Genomic DNA, 12,147 nt, shown 5'->3' on the forward strand with positions numbered 1-12,147 from the left:
CAAATTAATTCCAGGTGTGTAATAATGTGTATTGGTAGTAACTGCAATAGCTTTAACCACCAAGGGCTATATTTCATTTATCTATAATTTACCTGACCGATACTTCTGATGAGGATTGATTGTTCTGCTTATATCAATAAATAATCATATCATATCAAATAATCAGTCATATTGATTGTCATATACAAGCTAATAGCAGCATATTATAAATGTATTGTTTTGACGTGGACTACCTGCTAAACTCTACATCCCTTGCACTACATGTATTTGATCACTTGGGGGCAGTAGAACCACATCGGCGAGTTCAAACCGCCACATATCAAAATCAAGAAAAAAAGACGCCGGCGCGCTCATCAGTCAGCGACAAACATGGCTGCCTGCGCGCTGCTCCGCCGCCTGTCTTCTAACTTTTCTATAGTCTCACCTTTACTCTCCCGCTCCACGCGGACCTCGCCGCTGCGACTGGCATCCAACGCGTATCTTCGACGGAGTTTAGCCACTTCATGCAGACTATCAGCAGGTATTTGCATGGGAATGCGACGGAAGCGTAGCGCGTTAGCTAATAAAAGTGACATTGGGGTCCTGTGTGCTCGTCTCCTTGCCTGTCATGTCTGCTGGGGGTCGTCACATTCTCTAAACTGTTTACCTCTTTGTGTCTGCGTCTGTGCTTTTGTTTCAGCGCTCAAATTCACAGACAAGCACGAATGGATTCGGATTGAGGAGGGAGACATTGGAACAGTGGGCATCAGTGAATTCGCGCAGGTATGTTCGTATTCGTATTCACACACGCATTCACTCACGGAGATGAAAGTTTGTTCAGCAGACAAGTATCAACGCTTCCCTTCTCTTGCAGGAGGCTCTGGGAGATGTAGTTTACTGTGGATTGCCAGATGTGGGGACACAGCTGGTTCAACAAGGTGAGAGGGGGTCACCAGTGATGATCCAATCTGTGTGCATGTATTGTTGATACATTTCAAGGCAGAAAGGTTAAAATAATAGTTTTATTGTCAGTTAATGTATTGATGATCATCTGCTTAAATTATGCAACATATTTGTGTGTGTGTGGGTGGGTGGGTGTGTGTGTGTGCAATCTCAGTTTGTGTAACACATATTTAGGAAAAGTTCACCATTAAGAACAATGAGGCAGTCAGAGCCCACATTCCTCTGCGCTAAGGGCCAACAGGGCTCCAATCATGACTCTCCACAATGAAATTCATTTTTAGCTTAGGCAGTGAGGGCATGTGTCTGCTAAGTTTATTTGCAACATGCCAATCTGTTCATGAGATAGATGACTTGTTGAAGAATAAGCCACGCCCACTTCATTTTACCAGCCAGGTATAGCAAAAACATTTAGGAATATCATAGCAATATCAACTACAGTAGATCTTTTTCTAACCCACAGTGAATGAAAGGCACAATGTGTTTAAAAAAGCATTTGTACTTTACAGATGTCATTGAAATCAATTGAGGCCATCACTTACAGATCTCACAGCATTTTGTGAGCTCTTCACCTTTCTGCTCTTTTTGCCACTTCAAAACCTCTTAACTGAGTGTGCATACTGTACCTAAGCTGAGCTCCTCACACCTGGTGTCTGTGGCTGGTGATGGCGTCACACAGATGCTAACTATAAGCACGTGCAACAATCCCATTAAATCCTGCTAAAGATAATCTGATGCCATAGATTCCTCTCTTACATTCTGTTAAGTAGTTGGCAACGCTTCTTCCCCCGTGCGCCCCTGTGTTGGTTTTATTATCCCTTTGCTTTGGGCACAGCTGAAAAATGCTTTAGGCGGGAGGGAAACCCTGGAGTGTGAGCTGTGTGTTTTCTAAATCACATTTGGAGCTATCAGCCTTTAGCTTCTTACACAGTTATGTAATGACCTGACATGAAAGGAAATGTAATCGTTTCTCAACTCTGCTGTCTCTCCAGACGAGTTTGGAGCTCTAGAGAGTGTGAAGGCGGCCAGCGAGCTCTATTCCCCTTTGACCGGAGAGGTCGTAGAGGTCAACACGCTGCTGACAGACAATCCAGGTCTGGTCAATAAATCCTGCTACAAAGATGGTGAGCACCCCCACATACACACACACACACACAAACACACACAGAGAGAGCACAACTATTACCAACATCCAGAGGTATTTGGTTTCTATTCATCTCCATAGAATGTGGAAATGAAGTCAGTTGCTCCAAACTGGCAGTAGGGGGCAGCAGCATCATCTCCAGGCATCATCTAGTGCTCATTTCCATGTTTGTGATGTGTTGTTTCTTTATGTGGGTTGGGATCAAAATGTGGTATCAAACTAAAATTAAAGCTGAATTTTTCACATTTCATCTTGTGCGTTTAAATGATATAAATTTTAATTGCACACTGTAAAGGAAAATCTGCACACCGCTGCCTCTTTCCTGCTTTGTTCATCCAACATCCAGCACCCACCCATCTAAACCCGACCGTTCCTCTGTTCACCATAGGTTGGCTGATGAAGATGACCATCGCCAACCCCGCAGAGCTCGAAGCTCTAATGGACGAAGCATCTTACGAGAGATACATCCGCTCCATCGAGGACTAATCTAATCCTGCTGTGATAAGTGCTGTGCTCCCCTCCCACACCTCTCCTCCTCCCTAACGGGGAAGTTTTGAGAGATGTGCCTGTGTGAATTACAAAGCTCCGCTCAGCATCTGACAGCGGAGTTGCTGAGCTCGACATTTGTAGCCTGACAGTGTTATTGGCATCAAAACATTCAGTCCTTTCTTTTCATTGACGATCATTTGAAGGAAATTAAGAATTTGTACTTCATTTTTACTTTTGAGTATCATGAAATCAAGCACTTGTCTTTTATGCTATTACTTGTGTTGGCCTACACTGCATGAGAGAACTTCACTGTGGACACACCCGAGACAAAAGAAAATAAACATTTCCTCAATCATCATTTTCTTGTGATCCTTTTGTGGATACTCAGGCTTTTTAAGTGACTGCTAATGGTGAAGTACAACACAGACAGATGATACACACACAATGGCACAAGGTCTGGGTACCGCAAAGACAAATCATTTGCACACAGGTGAAATATGTGGACACTTTAATTCAACAAACTTTGACCCACTTCAAGTTTACAATGAGGAAAATCCTGAATATAAAAGAAATAAAATCGAACACACTCCCAAATCATCTCCATCTCGTCTAGACTCATCTTTGTACTTCACAAAGAATAATACAGTCTGAGCATTAACTCCTGTAACCTTTCATCTCTGACCTGGCAGTCACCTGTGTGAGGAGACCGCTCCTCCAGGTACTGTAGAGACCCTGTCCTTTCCCGTGGGGGTCCGCCTGGCCCTGCCCCGGCCCCGCGGCGCAGACGGCTGCGGGAGTCCCTCCATTCTGCGATAATTACTCTCTATCCTCTCCTTTCTCTGTGCTCCCTCATGCAGTACACTGGCAGTGAAGTCTCTCTCATTGAGGAAAGCGATAGTCTCATCCCTTTTGCGGCTCACGTATCCTTTTAAGACACTATTGTAAGGATTGGAGGAAGCGTCTGCGTCCGGATCGTGTAGCTGGTGTTTGAATTCCATGCGGGTAATAACGGGCAGGAGGAACTGATTGTCTGCCGTTGCCACCGTCTCTTCCCTGCGTGACAAACCCAGGGTCTGGGCGAGCAGGCGTGGAGGCAGAGGCACCAAGTCACAACCCGTGCGTTTATCCACATACTTTCCAAACTCTTTCCGCACCTGAGCTACATCTTGCAGGGACCGGCTCCTCCGCTCCTCCAGGTCTGTGACGATTCTCTCAGGATAGTTCTGTCCAAACACCACACCTGTATCCAGAGGAGATGCATCACCTTCAGAGCAGTACAGAGCCCCGTCAGTCACTCACATAATGAAACATAATGATTCAACCCTTACCTGCACGGCGGAGCATGGACATGGGACATTTCCACGGTTTGTGAATGAGCTCGTTGGGAAGCTCTGCAAGTTCTGGACACCATTGCTTCACATAGCTGCCGTCGGGGTCGCACGTCATTGCTGCATCGACGGGGTGCATGACGAAGTTCCAGTGATCCAAGCCACACATGCCCCCGTTCTGCCACATCATAGCGTCTATGGCGACATCTGCATCTACTAGAGTGTCCTGATACATGTGGATAGAACTCAGTGAGGAGGCAGCCAACCTGGTGAGGCTTTCATATGATGTCGTTACCCCTATACGAGTGAATTCTGTCCCTGTGTGGCTTCGTGTCTCACCTGGAACCAGCGGTAGCCTTCTTGCCAAGGCAGATGGAGATATGCTATGAGAAAGGAAGCCACCACGTGTCTCATGTAGTTGTTCATCCACCCTGTCAACCACAGCTGCCTCATGCCTGCGTCCACCAGAGGGAAGCCTGTTCTCCCACGCTGCCACGCCTTCAGATGACTCTGCTCACTGCTCCACCGTAAAGCCTAGAAATATGATTGTGTTTATGTTTAACTGTACAACTACTAGCTACAAAACTAGTAAGTATTAATATGCAACCCCCCTCTCTGTCTTCAGCCCGTTTCTACCTTGTATGGAGGTCTGATGGATTCCCAGGGCAGGTCTGGAAACAGTGTTAGCTGCCAGTATGCCAGATCTCTCCAGGCTAGCTTGCGTTGAAACTTGGGGGGTCTGCAGCGAGCCCCCTTTGCATCCCATAAGAGCCAGCGTGGGCTGAGTTGCCCAAAGTGAAGGTAAGGAGACAGAGAGCTGGTGTTAGGAGCGTCTGCCCTGCCTGACTCTTTCTCGTACCTGTACACACCTAGAGAACACAGTGTAACGTCAGAACATCACATTAGAAACTGAAGTACCAGCATTCCTCAGTCTGCATTAGATGAAGAATGTGTGTGAAGCCTCACCATCATTAAGAAAGGCCTCCAGCCTGGCATGTGCTCCTTCTTCACTGAAATCCCATGACTTGCGGATGTGTGCTGCCCAGTCAATCTGCATGCAGAAATGTAAAACATGCAGTATATTAGTGTTTCACGCTTAAGACATTAGGGAAGCATCTGTGCCCTGGACTGCTTCTCTGCTGTGTTTACTGACCGTGGTGCCGTCTTTCCTGTGTGGCATGCGTGCCAGGCCGAGCGTGTCCAGAGGGATCCCCTGAGGCCATCTGCTGGGTGTGGGCAGAGAGACAGGAGGCTCTGCAGGAAGCCCTAACGCTGAGGCTGGGTTCTGCCTGCAGCAGCTCATGAAGTGAGACACTGAACCAATTCCTGCAAAAGAACAACAAAAAGATTCAACTACAGCTGTTTCACACACTATGCTCTGATTTTACCCAATAATGTAATACTCCCAACTCATTGCATCAACCTCAGGCTCACCTCTGAGTCCCACCCCCGCCGTGCTGACTGAATAAGGGTCTCTGAGGCAGTAGGAGTCGTACGTCCTGCATTCAACTCCGTCACTCCGCAGAGCTGAAGCCACAGCTTCATCCCTCTCCTTTAGCCAAGGCTCATAAAGAGCATTAGCCAGCACTGTTCTGGCTCCAGTCTCTTTTACAAGCTCCCTGAGTGTTCGCAGAGAAGATCCACCCTCAGTCTCTCCTCTGTTTGCCTGGCAGAAGACCAGATGGCTGCCAATCCGCTCCAGAGATGAAGAGAAGCAGGACAAAGATTGATGAAGCCAGTATTTACCTGAATGGCAGAGGATGAAGCGACACAATCAGATGAGAAGCAGTTTAAAATAGAGGAATGACAAAGACTTAACAGCTTCCTCTGCTAACTTACAGGCTCCTCCCATAGCAACAGTAATCCCAGGCCCCTCTTCCTCTTCAGGGCTCCAGATGAAGACGGGGATGACCGGCGCACCTATCTCCAATGAGCCAATCAGAGCAGGGTTGTCACAGAGTCGCAAGTCTCTGCGGAACCAGATCAGTACCGGTGGCAGCCCAGATGGAGAGCAAGGTAAACCCACCACCTGATGACAACCCCCTTTACGTCGCTGTTTCCTCCTCTTTGAGCGTTTAGAGTTTTCCGATTGATCCAAGTCTCCTTTCTCCATCGTATTATCTTCTCTGACAGTGTGGTGTGTTGAAGATGAGGCAGACAGTCCGGAAACACACACACTCTGACTTGTGTTTGGTGTCTCCTTAATAGTTCTGTCAGCAGCTGTACTTTTCTGAAGCTCAGCCTCTCTTGCTGGTGAGATCAGCTTGGCCCAGGATCTGGCTTGTGGTAAGTTTTGTGTTTTCCTGCCATCTGTGAGTGTTGTGTTGCTTCCAGCAGGCCGTGGGTCAGCGGCTGGATGAAGAGGACCCCTCTGATTCAGGCTGGCTCCAGGTTGGGACTCATGGGTGGGGACAGGCAGCTGCTGGTCTTTGACTTCCAGTAGAGAGAGAGCCAACGCCACCTCTAATTCATCATCTTCAGCCTGAAACTTCATTAGAACAACACATTATTAAGATTTCTCACCACTGAGTAGATTAGACAATAACAACAAATAAACCATATAAACCGCTATAAACTATTCAATGAACTTTAAGAATACAGAACTCACCATTTTCACATCTTTAAATTGAATGGACACAAAATTATTGACTACTATGAAAGGATTTCTACAGTTCATTCAATTCATGTGTAATATATTTGTTGGCTATGTGTCACCAATATTAAACTCCTGACAAAACTTTTCAACCAAATGTACATAAATAACCTCTCCAATCAGATAAGTGTGTGGTTTAAAAGGAGCAACAGTTGGAATGTAAGAATTTGCTTAATATAGCATCAGCTGCCTCCCTGCAAGTCACACTAAGGTCGAAAATACAATTTATTTACCCAAACCGTTAAGTTGGTAGTAAACATGTCCATAAGCTACAACAAACACTGTATCAACATGTGTTCTGCTCCTACTAACTCTGAATCCTCTTTTGTTTGGCAGAAACTCGGAAGTAAACAGTTGTTTGGAGATGCCAGAACATCGATCAAGCTGAAATTAGATAGTAGGAAACCTGACCAACAACATGACAACAGCATAACAATCAAGCCAAAAACACTAACCTTTGTGAAATATTCCAGGTAGATGGAGTTGAGGGTGGAGTGCAGGGAGCTGTGGGACGTGGACAGCGGCTGGATCAGAGAGAGGAACTCTGAGCGGGTCTGCGAGTGTCCCAGGACGGACACACAAAGCGCAAAAAAGACTTCTGGATCCTCTTGACCCATCAGCACCTCTCGTAACATCTTCCTCACCAAAGATCTGCTATCGCCACTCTCCGCCTCAGGAGGCATATTCACCAATGGCGAAGATAGTTCAGGTAAAACACAAAGTTTCAGCTTCCAGTTCGTATCGTCAGGCTCTCTGGATACAAACTGCAACGTGGTCTCAGCCCAATTTATGTTTGTTACCAAACAGCTGATTTTCAGTTACACAAGCACGTGTACGTGCCGGCTTTTGTAACCAACAAAGATTTCACAGCACGCGAGATCGTTAACTCCAGTCTTCTGCTGAGGGCTTGTAATGGGTCAATATTACCAGTAGGGGGTGCAAAAGTCTAATAAATCGGACTGCAGCTAAAGCGCCCCAGTGGAATCAATGGGTGCCACAGGAGGTTTTCTGTTGCAAAGGAGGGTTCTGGGACTCAAAATGATTTTTCCATGGGGGCTTCGTAAGATACACATAATAGCTGAGGCTTTCTGAGATATTTTCTGTTTAATTTGTTGTAAACATTGAAAGATAATGACACAGGAAATTTCTGTTTTCATCAAATCTCCTATTCCGTCCATCTTTATCACCAATTGTCTTCTGTAACCCAAAATGTGAAAAATTGTGTCCAACTGCAATCTTGCTTTGTATGGATGTAAAAACTACTAAAGGACATTTCTTCTGAGAGAAGTTCAGTCTATTGTTTACATTTAGCCTTTATCTTGACAGGAATGTTTCCTTTTCAAGACCACCCTGCAATGTGAGAATTTAAAACAAAGCCTGGAGACAGTGTGCCTAACAGTGCATTTTTAATCTTGGACTGTATTCAGGCTGTAGATGGCTTGGAAAGGAATTGATTTTTTTAATGAGAACATGTCTCATCTTTTCAATCTAAGCAGCTGGGAACAATGATTTGAGACACAACCAAAACTGTAGAGTAAATAATGTATGTTCATTACTGTATGTTCCAGGATTTTAGTAATGTCTTATTTGTTTCTGGCTCAAATATCTTCCAGAATTCATCTAAGATATGAGTGGATGTTTCCTGCATGATGTCATACAGCCTCAATTATCAAGGCTTTTACTTGAGAAGCAGACTTGAATGTATGAAAGGATGATGTGATGAGAGCTGTGGTATGTGTACAGAGGAAGACAGAAAAAAAAATAGAGAGAGATTGAGAGAGAGAGAGAATCAATAGTGTTTAGACAGAGAAGTGGAGTCTAAGTGTGTGATCAATAGAGAGCAGAGAGGAGAGATTAGCTGCTTTTCTCTCTCAAACTAACACTGACAAATTGGTGAATTGGTGTATCGGCCCTTGGGCTAAACGGATTGACCTGCTGTTTCCATGTTCTACCGTGTACTGTCAATAAAGATCTGTGTTCACCGCGGCTCTCAATGAAGAGAGTGAATGAAGCACCGGAAGAGACGAAAGGGTAAAGGAAAGAAGTAGTAAAAAAGAGAGGCGATGTAAAGTGCAGCTCGGGTGGCCATCTAGGTTCCATCCTCACAAAATGTCCACACCTCTGTCTCATTAACTCGTACGTGCACTCACATGTGCATCCTCGTGCACACTGTTATAAAACCATAATAACGTCTCCAGGAAAATTAATGGAAAGGCAGATTAAAAACTAAGTGAGGAGAAACGGGCCACTGGTGTAGCTATTTGCAACTCATAAATCATTCTGACACACCCACGCACATGTAGACACACACATGCACACACACACACACACACACACCCACACACACACACCTACTGTAATTAACCACAGGCTATTTACTCTCTCCTGCTGTAAATTAGACATGCAGACACAGTTATTACATTAGGGGGATCTGCCATGCAGAATACTAACAGGAGGAGGAGGGGATACTCGTACACACAACAGTCCACTCGTACAAACATAAACACACCCACACAAACACACATACCCAAGAAAGAGCGTATGGAAGAATCATAGACTGACGGGAGTGAAAATGAAGCTGCAGCACAGAGAATAGGGGCCCCCAGCTCTTTGTTCCCTGCTGCATTTCATTATCTGAAACGCCAGCCAACACACACGACACGCACACACACACACACACACACACACACACACACACAACGCACCTCCCCCTTCCCTAAAGCTGTCTGCCTCCACTCCACGCGCACAGCAGAAAAAGAGAGGAAAAATAGAGATACTGCGTCAGTGCCATTCACTGGCATCTGGGCTTGGTCATGACAGCCATGTCTGCACGGTCATCCTGAGCAGATCGGCCGGTCGGTCCAGTCACTGAGCTGTCCAGCTGCTCTGAGTTGAACAGTTCCCTTCGACCTGTGCTGGCAGAAAGCCTTTCCCCATAAATTCTCTTTTAAGTGGAACAATAGGAGATTAAGACTTGATTAAAGCAGGTATTGATACTCTGTCTTGGGTAGCTTGTCTCCATTTGGTTCATCCAAAGATTTCTTTTTTTTTCCAGGCAATCCACATCCTCCTGTGTGTGTGTGTGTTTGTGTGTGTGTGCGTGTGTGTGTGTGTGTGTGTCCTCCACTTCCCCCTGCCTCCCTCACCCCTCTCTGTCCCTCTGTTTTCCCACGGTGATCGATAGCTCATTACAATCATTGACTGTGGCTCATCAGCACCTGTTAGGGTCTGGTGAGACGGAGAGAAGGTGCATGTGCAAGAGTGTGTGTGTGTGTGCGTGTGTTGTGTGATTCAACCCTGTTGATAGATGGAAAAGATTGGTCTGGAAGGAGTCAAAGGTGAAATTTGACATTTGAATGGATATTTTCTGATTCACATTCACTGCTGCAGGTGCCTAGATTGTCGCCGCTTTATGGTCCGTGGTCTTAGGGAACATCTTATTATGCAACTCACGTGGGTACCATGGTTTGTTGCTATGGTGATTGCCAAGGGAGCCAGAGTATTATAGGTGTTTATCCTAGACAGGAGCAAGGCTACTCACCGTCTATCAGGACACACTTCAATTTAACACACTGTTTGGACCACACATTAAGATCAACACAGTCAGGGAGGGACAAAGGGAAAACAGGGCATACATATGCACAACACAGACAAGTGTGGATGTGATTTGGTGAGTAGATTATACAGTATTCATATTCCTGGAAGAAGGAGCTTGTTCAAACACTGGGTTGTTGGTTTAATGCGTCACTGCAGGGCTTGTTTTCGGAGAGGACAGGCTGTGAGCAGAAAGAAGCAAACAGAGGGAGGAAAACAGAGAGAGAGAGAGAGAGAGAGAGGGAGTCTGAGAGAGATTATTAGAAACTACAAACTGTGGTTAAGGGCGAAGGCAAGATGTGTATAGGAGAAGACGCACAATAGAAAGAGACCGTAGTGACAATGCAAGAAGTCCCATATGGATTCATTCACAAGACGCCGTCTGAATGAACAAGGCGAATTGGTGTAAGAGTGTGAAGGTTTAAAGAAAGAGGATATAAATAGAGGGAATACAATGGAGGACTGAAAAGAGAGCAAGTCTCCTGCTCCATGCATAAATTACACACACCATTTACATATTCATTATGTGTTGTGTACTAATGAGAGTATTTGCTTAATAGCTCCAGCACCACTGGCAGCTTTTGTTTGACACAGGAGACCGCAAAGGAGAAGAAGAAAAGGAAAAACAAGAGAGCGAGAGAGAGAGAGATAGTGAGTGAGGACCCTCTTGGTAAAGTGGTTGAGGTCAGTGGTGTGCAGTTGATTTCACTTCTAATCGGATCGATGGAATAGCTGTACTGTGCATTTGTGTGGTCGGCCAGCACAACCTGGACTCGTCTCTGGGCTCGCCGTTGTGAACCAAAGCACACATGATGGGGGTTGGTAATGGTTAATTAAAACAACACAAGCCTTCGCCCAACTCTGCGGCGTCTTCATCTTTTTCTCTCCCGGTCTCTTTGGAATAAGTAACTGCTGTGGTAATTAACCTACAAGACAGACACACAGAGCATTCCTTCAGGTGCCAAGAAACTCTCCCCAATGACTTCAGACACCGGCGAATTGCGTGAAAAGTCGTCTCTAACGCAACTTAGTCATGTCTTATATATATATAAAGACTATAGACATATGTATGTATACACACACAGACACAGCATTGTGAACGGAAACAGAAAAAGACTGAAAAAGTGAATGAATGAAACGAGGGGAAGAGAGAGGGATGGAAATGTAGAGACAGGGGGAAGGGCGACAGAAGGATGAGCTACAAATGAGAGCGATGGCGGTGGCAGGTTGGCACAGTGCCATCCAGTCAGGACTTGAGCGGGGGCGGGCATGGGCACAGGCGAAGGGGCGAGGAGGATAAGAGTGGAAGAGGAACAGAAACAGACCTCCATACTGCCACACTGGTGCCACCTTGGCACGGACACGATGGGGCGAAGCGAACGGGGGAAACAGGCAGAGACAACAAAGATACAGACAATGTTTGAGGACAAGTGGAGCAAGATGGCAGAAGACAGAGGACGGCTCACGTGTCGACGGTCGAGAGGGAGGTCGAATCGGAAAAATGGAGGATAACGTGAAACTGTAACGCGTATTTCCGCAATGGCCATTGAACGTACAAGGAGGAATCCCGGTGGAGAATCTGCCTTCTATCCGTCTTCCGTGGCTCCTTTCTCTCCATGCCAGCCGCCGTGTGCCAGCCAGCGGGCACCATGCCAACCTGGAATTGTGGCACACACCGAGCAATCTTGGCGGTCTATGGAGAACAGTGTCGTCGACAAGAGACGGGGACTCACCTCCGAGGATTTATCGCTAATCGCTGTTTGTTTGATTGAACAAAAGCCAAAAAGAGGTGCCCGGGCAACGGTTGCCAGCGATTCTGTGATGGCATCTTTTCAGGGGCGGCAAGGGCACAGGAAGAAAGATGGCACGGTGCCAAGCCTAATGTAGCACACACGTTTTGCAAACAGACGCTTCCATACCGTTAGCAGAAGATCTCACATGCCTTCAGTGTGTGTTTTTTTTTTCCGCGCTGGCATCGCCTCAAGGGAGAGACCCCCGAA

General features: G+C 46.2%; 2 protein-coding genes across 2 annotated transcripts; one reads left to right on the top strand and one right to left on the bottom strand.

Moving 5' to 3' along the window:
• The first annotated feature begins 341 nt into the window (after nt 1–341).
• Nucleotides 342–2,930, top strand: LOC142992231 (glycine cleavage system H protein, mitochondrial-like). The gene is made up of 5 exons (XM_076142594.1): nt 342–520; nt 680–762; nt 854–917; nt 1,932–2,063; nt 2,472–2,930. The coding sequence occupies exons 1-5, from the start codon at nt 370–372 to the stop codon at nt 2,567–2,569; spliced, it is 528 nt and encodes a 175-aa protein (XP_075998709.1). The 5' UTR covers nt 342–369; the 3' UTR covers nt 2,570–2,930.
• Nucleotides 2,931–3,065: 135 nt separating this feature from the next.
• Nucleotides 3,066–6,869, bottom strand: LOC142992230 (deoxyribodipyrimidine photo-lyase). The gene is made up of 9 exons (XM_076142591.1): nt 6,787–6,869; nt 5,740–6,388; nt 5,335–5,646; nt 5,054–5,226; nt 4,867–4,951; nt 4,537–4,769; nt 4,240–4,434; nt 3,901–4,126; nt 3,066–3,812 (listed from the first exon to the last, which is right to left on the bottom strand). Exons 1-9 carry the CDS (start codon nt 6,817–6,819, stop codon nt 3,262–3,264), a joined length of 2,457 nt encoding a protein of 818 aa, XP_075998706.1. The 5' UTR covers nt 6,820–6,869; the 3' UTR covers nt 3,066–3,261.
• Between the last annotated feature and the right edge of the window lie 5,278 nt (nt 6,870–12,147).

The sequence above is a fragment of the Genypterus blacodes genome, unplaced genomic scaffold (genome assembly GCF_046128005.1).
Source record: "Genypterus blacodes isolate CSIRO-AG114 ecotype Tasmania unplaced genomic scaffold, CSIRO-AGI_Gbla_v1 ptg000021l_1, whole genome shotgun sequence".
In the NCBI taxonomy this organism is placed as follows: Eukaryota; Metazoa; Chordata; class Actinopteri; order Ophidiiformes; family Ophidiidae; genus Genypterus; species Genypterus blacodes.